Consider the following 15056-nt stretch of genomic DNA (forward strand, 5'->3'; position numbering starts at 1 on the left):
CACAGCTTAGACTGTTAGATGTTGGATCACTGCTTCTTATTGCTGTATAGGAAGCTCTGTAGTATTAATTGGTTGTCAAATCCCTAAGAAATAACAGATTCATGTGCTTGGTCACAGTGCCCTGTTTAGAAGCTGCAGTTTGCCCCCATCCCCAGCCTCTCCATGTAACACAATTACAGATGTGCATCCAGGACATTTAGTGGATTGCGTTTCATTAATACAATTCGAGCAGACAATGCAAGTTGCTGTCGGGCCGTGCTGACAGCTAATTACTGAAATGAAGGGTGTGCATGGCTAAGGAACAGTGGAGCATGTCTCAGGAATGGGAAAGCAGCACAGAAATAGTGCCACATCTTGGAATCACTCCTCTGGACAGTTTGCTGTCTCTGCAGACCAGCTTTGTCACATATCTGATCATGGTGGGGAGTTAGACTTCAGGGAAACAAAGGTTGTTACTGTTGATGCAAATGCAATGTAGTTCTGGTTTGCCCTTCCCTCTGGTTAATTCAGACACTTGTACATACTTACCCATCTGCTGACCACACTTACCTCTTGCTTACAGACATCACTGCACGTTTACCCATAGAATGTCCAGCCTGCTTATGTGAATACCAGAGATACTGTGAATGTCAGACGATTTTGTGGCATTATTTATAGGGAAAGCTCTCACTGACAGTTTGAAGAAGAAAGAAGAGGAGAGACTCCTCATTGTTTCTTCCAGTGTAAGAAACCTCAGTCAGTCAAGTGGGGTTTGTAACAGCAAAGGTTTAAAAGAAACAAGTAGTGTTCTGTGTAGGATAGGCAATAATCCTGCCAAGCACTTGATCAAGTGATACTGAGGAAGCTTGTATTGATTTGGGGCAATTTGGAGAGATACTTGGTTCGGATTTGTTTGCTATGCAAACACCCCCTTCACCAAGTGCTTCTGGACCTGTCCAAAAACTCCTTGGGTGTTGTTCTAGAGCAGGGGAAGCTGAAGCTGAAGCACAGGGTGTTCACTACTGGGCAAGGTGCTTAGCTCAGAAGATTTGTAAAAACCTCCATTGCCTAATGGGATTTGGTCTTTACAATATATCTGCAGAATTATTAAATATAATGGGAGGCTGGCTACAAAGCAATTTTATCACCCAATTCATTCACCTGACACCTGTATTGGAAGACAAGGTGCTAGTTATCAGAGATATTTTTTTCTGTTGATGCTCAGAGAACTCTTAGATTGCCAGTGTGGCTTACCTGTATCCTGATGGTAACAAGGGCCAGTGGCACTTCTGAGCAACCGACGTTATTTACTCTGTGCATCTCCAAGTCCTCAGGGAACATAGCAAATACTCTATTTCTTGTTGAAATGGAATTGAATCTTAAAAATTTTAGATTCAAATCTGCTGCTTAGTTGGAGGAAAAAAGATACCAGTAGCAGGTTGCCAGTAAAGGGTCTGTTCTGCCTTATGAACTCAAAAATTCATGTTAAGGTGCTGCAATAGTATGCTGTTTTTGCAATTCATTTTACGAAACAAGTTCTAGATTGAGCTCTGCTTACATGTATTCTCTCTCCATGGAAATTATGTCCTTTTTCTCATTTCAAATTAGGTGAGTACAATGAAATCCTTATTTTACATATTTATTAACAAGACATTCATCCCTGTGGTATTGTAACTACCCTCAGTACTCTATGCAAAGAAATTGCACAGAGAACTCACCTTCAGGAGATTATATGTGGTCACTCTTTTTCAAGCATTATTGCTTGAATAATTACAATTACATCTTTGTTATTCTCATGTGTTGCTCTATCAGCCTTTATTTTGTGCCCTTCCTTTCCAGAAGTTGTTGATGGCATTGATTTTTTTGGTTTTTTTTAATTTTGAAATAAATCACATTAAAGACCTCATGCCAAGTCTGAATCTCATTGGATATTCATTGTTAGAAAATTGATGAGTGAAGAAATGATATCAACTGTGCTCTCTAGCACATAGAGGGTTAAGGGAATTTTTGGTCTCACCAAAAAGTATTTGGTCAGGTACTCAGGTGCTGGAAATTTTCTTTGCAGCATCAGTCACCTAGGAACATGATCATCTGCTGTTCTGGGGTAGAGATTACAGAGCTTAATGATTAGCTCCTATAAGCTGCAGCTGATGCCAGACTCTACCCCCTTTACACCTAATTAGCCTCATTAATGAGCTCTTCTGCTCTCCACAGAGAGGGCTTCCTTCTCAGAATAGGAAATAAAATACTTCACCCAGGTAGATGTGCTGAAACCTTTAATTATTGCCCACACCTGCAAAGCATTGTGTGTCTGACAGCAATATTGCTTACCCGAAACTGCTTATTTACAGTGACCACAGCACCAAACATTAACTCTTTAGCACCAGCGGAACTGCTTTGAACCTTGGCCAGTATCTATAAAGGGTGGAAAGATAGGCAGTTGCAAATTTAATGCTTAATCAAGTTGGATGTGATCTGGGAGGGAGGCAGTTTGTATGTGACAAAAACGTTTTTAAAAGTTTCTGAGTATTTTGTTTAATCCTGAAAAATGAGCTGAAATTGCCAATGCATGTCAAATACAGCAATAGCGGACTAAGAGCACCGTTAGGTGATGAGCAACGTCTGTGTTTGAAGCAATGTAATTTAGTACTGCTAAAATGGAAACATGGAAAAATATACTTGTAGTGATCAATGGAGCAGGCAGTAGCAGTGCTAATGAAGTGTTCAGGGTGATTTTGAGCCGTAGCAATTCCTGGTCAATATCTGGGGTAGACTTTGGGAAATTTAGAATGCTGTACATTGTTGGTTATTAGCAGTGCTGCTCAGGCAGCTCTGGAACGTTTTGCGTGTGCGTTTGGGTCCCACATCCACAGCTGGAGTTGGCCAGTTCCTTAGGAACTCTTTCTTCACTAGCCAACATTCCTGAAGCTTCTGCAGGCAATGCCTGCTGTGAGCACTCCCAGCAGCCATGGTGCAGCTTCTCTCTGACATTGGCAAGAGTTGGCTTCGGGCTGGTTCCCCGGAGTACTCTGCCTTGTGGAATATGAATATTGGGCTGCAGGATTCTCCGAGGCTGCGGGCAGCTGCACTCATAAGCTGGGCATCTTTCTGAGGGAGTTTGAGGCAAGGAAAAAATGTTTTCCTGGAAAATTCGTCTTCTAAAATGTATAGAAGATGATGTGCCTCCTGCAAGGCATGGGCAGTGCCTGTGTGAATGAGTGGGCTTTCCAGCCAAAGTGATGAGTTTTCATGCATTTTAGTCAACTCTGTTTCCCTTGAAGATGCTCTTAGCAGGCTGCTGAGCTAATGTGGACAGAAGCCTTTGAATTAAAAAAGGAATTTGGAACAAAAAACATGTATTCATGTAACTGAAAATGATTAACACAAAATAGGGTCTCCAAGCTGTGAGGTCACCACAATAAGAGACATTATTAACAATTATTTTATTATTATTAACAATTCTTTTGCATGTGTAGGGGAACATTTGTTTTACTTTATTAATAATTAAAACAGCATCAAACTTCCCCAGCCAAGATGGAATCATGCACTGTGTGAATCACAGAAATTCCTGTGCATTTTTCCAAGAATGCAGTTTTAACTGAATGCCAAAATAAAGCATCAAAGTGGATTATTGTTAAAATATTTGCATCATGTTTTGTCAGTTGTTGCAGCTTGGCATCACCATTACATAAATGGGATGGAGGCACTGCAGGTGGACTCTTCTGGTGGAAACATTGGCGTGTTTGGTTCTGTTTCCTTGGTGGAAGCCAGAGGTTCCAGGGCAGATGAGAAGGACTTGTTCAAGCTGCAGCTGATCTCTGAGGGCATGTGGGTCGGGAGGGGAGCAGAGCCCGGCAGTCCCTGCCCATCTGCTCCCTGTCAGAGCACGCAGCCGTGCTGCTGGCCCTGCGCCCCGGCCAGCCAGCTCCGGGCGCTCCCGCCCGGTCTCCACGACAACTCCGGGAGCCACCGAACCGCTGCTCCCAGCCAGATGCTTCCCTGCACATGGGCTCTAATTAGATGGTGTTCTCCCCCTACAAAGGACTTGGGAATTTTGCATGGTTTCCATGTCAGGAATGTGTTGCGATAGGATGGGAGTTGGGAGGAGCCACGTGGCCCAACTGGACGTGATTGCACTTGCTGCAGATTGCGGTGTCCTGTGGGTTTGCAGGAATGTATGATAATTCAGGACAGAGCAAAACGTGTGGGGAGAGCAGAGAAACGAAAAGTCTGCTTGTGAGATGGGTCCTCTAGTGATCAAGGCACTCTGATGAAAGTGATAGAAGATCAGCAGCTTTGATGATTATACTGATGTGGTGTTTTCTGTCTTGCCTTCTCATGAGGTGAAATCTGTGCCTTTTTCTGACAATGGATGAGAAAATGATAAAAGGAGAGTGAAAATTTCTCATTTGCCTGAGGGAATGGAACCTTTTTCCAGTGTTGTAATCCAAGGCCCCTGGTAACCTCTCTCAGGGGACAGGATCTGCTCTAAGGTGAGACTTTTCTGGCTGTGTTTTTCCATGGCAGTAGCTGAGGCCTCCTCACCAAGTTGTCGAGAGGCATAGCACGAGGGGCAGATCCTCCCTCGGTGAGTTCTGCTGTAGCATTTCCTTTGCCAGTTACTCTGGAAGGAGGGAGCACTGCAGGCCATGTTCTTACATCGTGTACGTCAGTGGATCTACCAGAGATTGGGTGTGTCTAACTCAGTGCAAAATTAAAAGTTTCATTCCATTAGATCCATTTTATTTATAGAGTCAGGAGGTTTGCTACCCAGCTAAGAGACTGGGATTTCATGACCTCTCTTTATGACTAAGGCTTCTCTCATGTTGCTTTAGTGAAGTTAAAAACAATTTGTTCTCCTTCTGCATCTATACCAGCATCTAAATCTTCCAGTAAAATACCCTGTTCTTCAAAATAGCTGTTTATTGAATATGGTTTTGGGGATCTTGAGATAATGGAGTCATTTACATTGGGCACAAAAGCATATTTTCAACATATTTTTCTGGAAACCTCGTTGATTTGGATGAGTTTGGACTTTTTACATGTATCTAATAAATCAAAGGAAGCAAAATAACATTTGTGGTCTTGAGGCATGTTGTTCATTTGTAAATCTCGGCCAATGATTTGTTATTTCCACAGAGATTTTATTTTTTCCTATTTTAACAAAATACTTTGTATTCTATTGAGTTTTAATAGGTGAAGCAAAAATAGCTTGTGGTTTATCTGATAGGCAATACTTTGTGTAGATTGTTTTTCCGAGCACACTTTTATATTTTGTCATAGTATAAAATAACTCATTTAAAGAATTGCACTGCAATTTTTCTCCTCCTCTGTATTGTCACTATATTCCACAATAGTTAAAATAGAAAAAGGCCTTTTCATTGCAGGGACCCTGAATTGGCAGCTGCTTTGCATGCCGAACGTCCCAGCTTCAATGGGAGCATTGCTCATGGAATGATTGCAGGACCAGGCCCTGAAATTACCTTGCCAGCTAATGATAAAATCGCATGCAGGCCACAGGGGTTTTTGTGGAATAAATATAAGAGTGGAACAATATCCAGTACACATTATACCAGTAATTTAAAGCATATTCAGGACAAAGAGAGAGTTCCCAGTGCAGGCAGCATCATAGAGATTTGCTGTATCTGATAAAGATTAGGTTTCTCAGCTCATAATACCATACTATTACTTTCCTTTTGTTAGTCTTTCAACACCTACACTCCTGCATTGACACAATATCAAGTAGGAAGAGGAAGAATAGCCTTGTATTTAAGGGACTGAGCAGGGATTAAAGAAATTTCGGTTCTTTTCCCTGGCTCTGCCAGAGACTTTTGTGACCGTGTACAAGTTACTTATTATTTTCATGCCTCTATTCTTGATCTGTGAAATGGTGATTTTTTTTTTTTTTTGCTTTCTTTTTCCTCCCAGCCCTAAAAGCTTTCTTGCTGGCTTCTTTGCACTTCATGTGCTAGGCTTGTTGCTTGAGTTCCATCTAGGAAGCTGTAGCAGTTGCGTAGGGACAGGAACAGTCTGGCTGCTATAGGTGATGAAATCAGGGCAGGCAGTGGCTGGAATTAGCCATATAAACACTTGGAAAGCTGGCTGGCTCCATTACAGTGATGTACTTTCATTAGTTGTGGGTATGGGTGTGTTTCATTTTACTTGATCTAACATGAAAATATCAGGTATCCTGATGAACTAACAAAGTTTGAAAGAAGAAGCAAAACCATTGCTCTGCTGTGGAAGTTTTCTCTGGCTACACATTTTTTGACAGTTTCATCTTTATTTGAAGTTGGTTTTGTGCCCTCTTGCTGTTTCTCTACCAGAGGCTGTATTCTGTAGCGAGGAACTGAAAAAATCTGAAATTGGGCTGGTGATGGAGCTGAGCTCTTACGTGAGACTGCACTGTTTGGGCAGTGCAGTCTGCATTCGTAATACATGGCTTTAAAACGCTTTTCAAGATTGCACTTGGCAGTAATAATTTATCAGAACTGGTAGTCTCTTATTGAACAGAGCCTGAATGTACTTTTCTTTAGGAGGCGTGTGGTCAAATCTCTGAACACGTGATTTCTTTGTTCCTGAGCTGCATCTTGAGATGCTAATAAAGCTCTGGTATCGTTCATTTAATGCAGAGAGTTTGATCTCTGCTTTCTGGATCCCATTATGACTGAGGTGGATGCGAAGAGCTCTCTTGTGCTGAATGTATGGACTGGTTATGGGAGGTTATTTGTCAGTGCAATTGCAAGCTGAATGAGCTAATGTCCTATCAGGTGTCTGTCACCAATTTCAGGTTTTCTTTATGGAATCCCGCTGGCTGGCTGATGATCCTTCCTCAGCTGTGATGGGCTAATCTTTCCCTGACATTGCCATCACAGTTCTGGAAAGATCTGCAGAGCAGTGCCTTGCCTTTGGTTGTGCTGTACGTGACATAGGCACATATATATCCAGATCATTCTCCTGTCTTGCTTAATCATTCTGGGTGGAATTAAGGCTGATGACTCCTAGAATGTCCCCTCTGGCTTTATTTTGCCATTTTCAGCATAACCATTGTCAGTATGGGATGTGGTTCTTTGCAGTATCAGGTGATACAGGACTGGCTTGCATGCCCTTGGTTTGCTGTGTCCTGGGGGTGCTGCAGTGGCCCTGGACTTGCAGCTTGTCTGCTGTGAGTGGCCATCTCTCTGTGTGCCTGGAGCCCCAGGTGTTGCAGCGTGTGCTGCTGTGCAGAGCAGCTCTGCAGTTGTAGCGAGGCTGTGCTGGCACTGAGCTCATCACCTGCCCCATGTGCTGCCCGTGCTCACACACACTGCACACTGCCTTCCGTGGCACAGCTTTGAGAGCTGTCTAAACAGTCTGCACCTGTGGCTTCTTGGGCTTGGTGATCTTTTTCTTGGGTTTTTTTTCCCCTCTTAGAATTGAGTTTTGTAAAATCTTTGCTTGTATGAGGGATTCTCACTGTTGACCTAATGTGACCCCTTCCTTTGACCCCTGACTTTATTACCTTGCTGTTCTGTCCAGCACCCACGTGCTGCCTTCAAAGCACTGTAATCCAGGTGCACATTCCTGCAAGAGTGGGAGTAGATGGATTTCCATGGCTTCTCTGAGCTCCTGTCTTTCCAGAAACATCCTTTGTGTTTGCCTCTGTCCCTTCCTGCATGTCCTTCTCTCATCTGAGCTGTCTTCTTTCCCACATATTTCAGTCCTTCATACTCACTCTGAAAGTTCCTGCCATAATCAGTGAGCTGAGGAATTCCTTAAAATAGGAGGGATCGTGATGAAATTTACAGTGTAACTAAACAAAAGTGGGCTTTATCTTTTAATTTGTATTATGGCTTCTTAAAATAAAACATCAGGTTTCCTGAAACTCTAGAACAGTCTGAAATAAGTCCTGTTCTCCTTTTATTTTCCAGTTGCTGCCTTAAGTAGGTTTAAGCATTATTTTAGAATGTAACAGAATTCCAGTATAAAAATAGGTCTGGCAGCAGATCAGATGTGGGCTGAAACTTTTCAGCTTTTTCAGGGGTCATGAGATGCAGCACTGCCCTGATGAACTTCATTATGCTAGATGAATATGAAATAGTCATATAAAGGGAGATTTGCAAAGACATAAAGAAAAGGCACCTATTTTTCCAGTGCTTCTGGGAATCTTAATCTTATATTTTAAAGTTTTTTCTGTTGTGTTAAGATTGCAGATGAAATGTGTACATTTTTGTAATAAAAATAATTCTGTGATTCAGTCTTGAAATTGATGTGAATTATCTGTAACATTACAGATCAAGTCAGATTCCTCATTGAGTCATGTTGTGCACACATTTAGAGCCTTTGCAGTGCAATACTTCAGCCTCTGTTAGGCATTTAGTTGAAAAGGATATTAATGGATATTTAAGGTGTTGATGAATCATGGCCTAAATTTTAATTGTTGGAACCAGTGAGTTTAGGAGTTGATGAGTTTTTCAGGACAAGTTATTTTACTTGTTTCACATGCAAACAAGACCATTCATTTCACACCAGATCTGCAGTTCTGCGGGTGTTCCCCGGGTATAATGTCATTTGTCAGTAAAAAAGAGCTGATTAGCTGTATAATTTACAGTTAACCAGATCTGTCAGGAAAATGGTCTTATTGTCCAGCTCGCCTTTTTGTCCTGAAGCTGTGGCTGGGGGTGGAACAGTGTATGCACCTCAGGGAGGTCAGCGAGGGTGGAAGGCACTAATGCATTCTGAGCTGCAAAGCTCACGCTTGACCTCGATGATTAAAGTTTTTTTCTGTCATCCAGCAGCCGTTTAGCCTGAAATGTCTCTTAAGAAGTCAAAAGGTCTAATCAAGCTAATGAACAAACTCAATCATTAGTACTTTGGGAAGGAAGTGTGCTAGCACTGCTGGTGCCCCAGCTGCAGGGTGTGTGTTGCTGGGGGCGCAGGAGCTGCTGGAGGTGCAGCAGGGCACAGCCGCCTCCCCTTGGCAGGGCTGAGCTCATCCCGCGGTGTCCACGCTCTGCTCTGGCCATGGGGGAAATTTTGCATTCCTGTAGGTGATAGGAAGGGCTGCTTGTTTCCTTTGGAGGGTTTTTAAATTGAGGATTAAACAAAAGCTAAACCTTCCTTGGGTTTGTGGGAACGTGTGTGCTAGTGAACTAATCTGCATTTCTCTTTACCCATTTCTCCCAGCTCTTTTCACTCAGATTTCTCTGACATGGATAAAATATTTTTCAGGGATCCTTTGTTACATTCCAGTATCTGAAGTTAATGGGAAAGCCTTTTTTGCGCTGGTCAAGTAGATGACAGCTGTTAGTCATTTAAATGCAGTAAAACCTTCCAGACAGTGCACACCTTGGCTTTGGAGCCAGAACCTTTGGCATGTGTGTCCTGGAGACTGGCACCAGTGTCCTATATGTGTGCACATACCAGCCAGACCTGTTTTTCCAAACATTTTCTCTTTGTTTATTAGATAATGAAGTGTCTTATAATTCTTTATTCTGATGAGAGCAAAGCCACAGCAAAGAAAAATGTAGTTTTTTCACACTTACGCTTCTTGCCTGGAAAGCATATAGTGATTTTGGTTTTCCCTGTAAAAAGAATAAATCAAAACCAGGTTATTATTTTTAAAATAAATTACCCTGAAACTGTAACTATCACGTAAGAAACCTGCTTTTTTTTCAAATCCATGGAAATTCACTGGTTCAAGCAAGGAGTGACAGAAACTCTCCTAAGAAAGTAACTTCCCTCTGTCAAGAATACCCATCCCGTGCTTAAACAGACACTTGCAATTGATCCTTTCCTCAGTCATTTTAGCTGCCCTGTTAGTTTTACACAGCCAGTGGTAAATATGAGATTACTAATTTAAAGCTTTCAGAAATAGAATGATATAATCCTTTTAAAGGGGATGCTTTAAGACTTTTTGCTATCTAATCTTAATTTTGAATATTCAGCAGTTGAAGAGTCCAAATATATTTTGGGTTAATATGAGTATCCATAAGCATATATGTGGGTTAGTATGAACATCTGTAATAATTATGCATCAGTATAATGTAGTCCTTTGTTACTTGTTTTTAATTCAATAAATATATTTGCTTGCTATGTTGTGTATTTGTAGATGTGTGGAAGAAATTGTGCCCTTATGGCAGATACACAGCAGACTTCAGCATTACCATAACTCATTAAAATGAGATAAAAGTAGAACTGCAAAACAATGTCTGTCTTTTGCTGACAAGATTGGGAAAAAGGGAAATTCCATTCCTCCAATAAGAGTTTTTCAGAGATGTGGAAAGAACAGAGTGGACATTCCTGACCCGTTTGTGCTGCCTCTGCTGAGGCAAATAAGCAGAGTATGCAGAATTCACATGACTCTGTGTCATATGTTGGGGAGAGTAAGTAATATTAGCTTTTTGAATTAAGAAAGTTCTTCAGCTTTAGCAAAATGTGTGTAAAGCCACTCTGGTTTATTTTGATGATCTAAAGTTTTCCAGCCTGTTTTTCCATCCTGTGGTTGAGACCTGCAAATAAAGTGCAGTTTACTCTATGCTAGGTAAGGCCTATGTTCCTAACCTGTTTATTTTGGAAGGGACAAGGGTCAGGTGCAGGCACTGCATTCACAGGGGCTCAGCCAAGGCTGCTGGAGTGTTTAATGCTCTGAACTCCCCAGGGTGAACCCATCACTTTCTGTGAAGAAGCGTTCGTGTCCCACCGTTCGTCTGTGATGAGGCAGTTCCTGCAGAATGCCATCCAGCTCCAGCTCTTCAAGCAGGTACTGCCTCCAGTGCTCCATGGGGAAGCAGATTCTGTAACAGTTCAGGTGGGGTCTGGGACGCTGTTTCTGTGTCCCTTGATCCTGTAGTGCAGCACATCACTTCCTGCTTGCTGGCTTCTCTCAGACTTAGGTGCTGAGGCTTTCTGTATATTGAGGGGTGGATGGGTTTTCCCACTAATGCTCTCATGAACTCAAGGGTTTTACTTATCTGAGCATGCCTAGACCCAAGATATCTCCTGTAAACTTTGTCCAGGAAGCATATTACTGTTGAACATAGAACTGCTGCTTTAGGGCAGCTGAAAACATGTATGTGTAGCCAAACATGAATGCTGGTTTTTAGCAAAAAAATTCACCACAGATTTCAACGCACACCTTAGGGCACTGGTCAGCATTGTGTCAGTTCGAGTGGTATTTTCATTCTATTTTGAGTCCCTACCCAATGCAAACATTGAGGTTATTCCAACTAATGAAGAATAAGGTCTTTCTGAAAGGATGAAAAATGGGATGGTTGATGTGTTTCTATCTTCTAATGCTGATGCAGTTCATTGATGGGCGTCTGGATCTGCTGAACTCTGGGGAGGGCTTCAGTGACGTGTTTGAAGAGGAGATAAATATGGGAGAATATGCAGGTAAGAAATATTTTAAGGTAATTTCAGACACTTTTGTGGGTTATCATGATGTTATTGGTCATTTCTGCTAGGTAAATAACAGGTTTAGTGATCTTGGCAGCCTGAAATGTCTTAAATTTTTGTTCTTTTAAGAGCTTTAAATAATGTATTGTAGTCCTAGTAATGCTTGTTCAGTCTTTAAAAACCTCAGTGTTACCGCTTTAATAAAGCACAAGTAAAAGAGTTCTTGCATTGGAGGAAAAATCTTGGCTTTAGCCAGAACCACCTCAGACTTCTTTTAGTGAACTTAAAAACATCTGTGTTCTCAAATGTCAGAGACAACACAGAGAAAATAGGAAAGTATAACTCTCTCATCAATGTTATGTTTTCTCCTGAAAGAAAAGGCTGGCTGTCCTGTTCTGTCCATGTTCCAGAACCACTAAGTGCCAACACTTCACATTTTGAGCTTGTTTTCTGTTCAGCAGAGGGTTACAATTTGTTTGTTTTTGTGTTTGGTTCTCTGTAGGCAGCGACAAACTGTACCACCAGTGGCTGTCCACAGTGAGGGTAAGCACACGACATCCTGCCAGACACCCTGAACTGGGCTTGGCCTGTTGAAGATTTTCATGTAGTGACAGAGACAGTAAATCTTAAAGCTGTTTACATCTGATTGCATATAATCAAATTTCATCTCTGGAAATGTTATTTTGCACTGAAAGTAGGAAATACAGCATTAGCCAGGATTTAATTGCTTGGATTTTGCCCTTCTGTGTTTCTCATTTGAAGGTGTGGTGCAGCAATAGTCCATGGGGTGTGGCAGGGGTGTAGGACACCAACCAGGTGAACAGGTCATTGCAGTTGATGTATCACTGGCTCATCACTTTGGTTATATTCATCACATGAGATTCAGCTGTTCTAGAATTAATGTTTGTGACTGGAGTTAGATTTCATTTTCCCTCAGTTTATCCTTCTATCAACTCGAATCTGAAAAAGGCAACATGTGTGTGATAAACAGGACTGTGGGATGAGGGAAAGGAAAAGAGCCAAGTAAAACCAGATCTCCCCTCTTCAGATTGAACATACAGGCTGTCCTGAGGTGGAGTCTCTGGCTCAGGCATTGAGTGTTGCTCAGGATACTCGTGTCTTAAACTTGGTTAGGATTTTAGTGGAATGTCCAGAACAGCCCTGAGGTGAGTGGAAGCACAGGACACAGCTGTGAGATGTGTAAGACAAGGGAGGCACCTGCAGTGTCCCTTGGACAAGTGCTGTATTAAACAGAACTGGGCAAAACCAGAGCGACATTCAGGGTGGTTTTCCTGGGGTCTTTTTCTTTAAATCTGACCTTCTCATACTCAGCTCTGCTAATAAGGATAGTTAATTCTCTGTTATTTTAAGTTAAGAATGGTGGATTTTAGATGGCTGTTTGCTTAAAAGAGCTTTGATAACATTTCTTCCCTTGTTACCATAATTACAGAAAGGAAGTGGAGCCATTTTAAACACAGTAAAGACCAAGGCTAACCCTGCCATGAAGACTGTCTATAAGTTTGTAAGTATTGAGTACTGGCTTACTACTGAGATAAGAGTCTAATTACAATTCTGTTTTAACCTTTCAAATGAGACTCAAGACTTACATCCATTTTTATTGGACTCACAAAATTACTCAAAATATACATTCATTCAAATTTCAAATTTAAATGAAAAAGTCATTTTGAAATTTAAACTCAATTGAAATGCAAAGTACAATGGGAACTTGTGATTTCTTTTGAAAGTACAGATGATAAATTCCATTTATTACACAGAACTCTTTCTGGGAAATAGTGCCTGTGTTCTCTGCTAGGCAGCTCTACCATCTCATCATTGCTCTGTTGGAAATCATTGTTACCTCAGCTTTCCCTGCTTGCAGCTTCATCGAAAGAAGGGAATCCTCTCATTTTCCAAATTGTTTCCATCTTTTCTAAATGTCAATTAATTTTCCCTAGAGATTTCTTATACCTGCTTATTTAGAGCCCAACTTACTGAGTTATTCTTTAAATGGAAGTGTTTTCAGTGCTGTTAACAAACAGCTGGTGTGTTGCTGTGCTATCGTGTGTGGCTGCCAGCTCCACTCTGCCAGATCAAACAGCACAGAAACAAGTGAGGATTTCTTATATGCTCAGTTCTGGGAAATAATTTTGCAAAATGCATTGAGATAACCATTCAAACTTTGGTTTTTTTCCTGCCTTCCTCCAGCCTGAGAGAAAGGAGTAGGATGAGATTGGCTCTGCTAAATAGAACTAGCACCCAGAGCGCTGCGAGGAGAATTTGCAGGCTCACTGCCAGTGTGGAAGAATAGAAGTTATAGCAAAGACAAATACTTACTGGGGAGCACTGAGGGTGTGGAATGCAAAATGATCAAAGATGTCTGTGGCTTCAAAACAGGAAAAACAAAATTTTTACAAGAAAGATGGGGTGGTGGTTTTTTGTTTATTTGGGGTCTTTTTAGCTTTCTGTTTGTTTTAATGTGTTTTCAGTATCCTGTTACATTTTTTTATTGCCATTTTTATTAACTGAAAACAAACTTAGTCACTGCTGGAAATAGAAGGGAATTTTAACTTAAATTATTTTTCATGCAGGCAAAAGATCATGCAAAAATGGGAATAAAAGAAGTGAAAAACCGCTTGAAGCAAAAGGTACTTGAAGTTCTTATTCAAAATGTATAAGCACCACGTCTGAAATCCTTAGCCACTGAAAGCATGATGTGATCAATAGGAAGCTGTTTGATACAGTGCTGTTAGCACACTTCAAAATGCATTACCAGCTGTCCTGGATTTTTCACACTTATAAATATTCACAGACAAAAAAAAAAATTGTCTTCAAATACATGAAAGCTCTAACTTAAACCCACAAAAGCCAGAAAATTGAGTGTTCTGCTTGGAGTGGTCCTGCTCCTGTCCTTCGTGCTGGGGCACTGTGTGAGGGGACTGCATGTGGTTGGGAGCAGTTCCCTACAGTACTGGCAGTGAACTTTTTGCAAATGGCAAATTGTTGTTATTTTTGCAGTAATCAGTCAGGAAAAATAGCACCGTTTTTGTCTGCCGTTAGGAAGGGGATTTCTGCATTTCTTGAATGTTTGCTGAGAAGTTCAGACAGGAAAGAATTTATTAGAGTTGGTGTCCATTGCCAGTTGGAATTATTGGAGGAAAAAATACTCCAGCTGTTTGTTGTTTCCCAAATCTGTGTGTGTGTGTTTGTAAACAGCACAATTCCCAGCTGCTCCGCTGTGTTCCAGGGATGCATTACCTAATCCCAGCTGCTCCTTTTGAACCAGAGGTAGGGTCACACTGGCACACACCTCATGAGTACCTGGGTTACTGTGCCCTGGGTTGGTGCAGATCCTGCCTTTATTCTGTGCATCAGAGCTCTCAGAGTCATGGAGGAAGCCAGGCAGCTGACCTGCTGAGAGAACTGGGGTTCTTATTCAGAAATTTGCATTCAATTTGTTGCATAGGAGTTTGGGTGGGTTTTGTTTAATCTGTGCTCTCTCTGTAAATTTCTTCTCTAAATTTCTACACCATCCTCTAAAGTTAGGGCTACAAATGCTCCTGGGCAGACAGAAGTGCTCCTGAGCTGTCCCCAGGCTGTTCCTCCAAGGCGGGCTGCGAAGCGAGGATTTGCCTGTGTACATTCCAACTGCTGTTCCCTCTCTGAGCCCTCCAGACATTGCTGCAGAATCTCGGGGAAGATAA

General features: G+C 41.6%; 1 protein-coding gene across 10 annotated transcripts in view; it reads left to right on the forward strand.

Moving 5' to 3' along the window:
* Positions 1-15056, forward strand: part of DENND1A (DENN domain containing 1A) — a 147205-nt gene that overhangs the window by 103619 nt on the left and 28530 nt on the right. For all 10 annotated transcript variants that reach the window (XM_050980851.1, XM_050980844.1, XM_050980845.1 and 7 more), the window contains 5 exons: positions 10619-10720; positions 11265-11352; positions 11858-11898; positions 12806-12877; positions 13944-14000. In XM_050980851.1, coding sequence (XP_050836808.1) covers positions 10619-10720; positions 11265-11352; positions 11858-11898; positions 12806-12877; positions 13944-14000 — 360 coding nt within the window. The remainder of the gene's footprint in view (positions 1-10618; positions 10721-11264; positions 11353-11857; positions 11899-12805; positions 12878-13943; positions 14001-15056) is intronic.

The sequence above is a fragment of the Serinus canaria genome, chromosome 17, assembly GCF_022539315.1.
Source record: "Serinus canaria isolate serCan28SL12 chromosome 17, serCan2020, whole genome shotgun sequence".
Lineage (NCBI taxonomy): Eukaryota > Metazoa > Chordata > Aves > Passeriformes > Fringillidae > Serinus > Serinus canaria.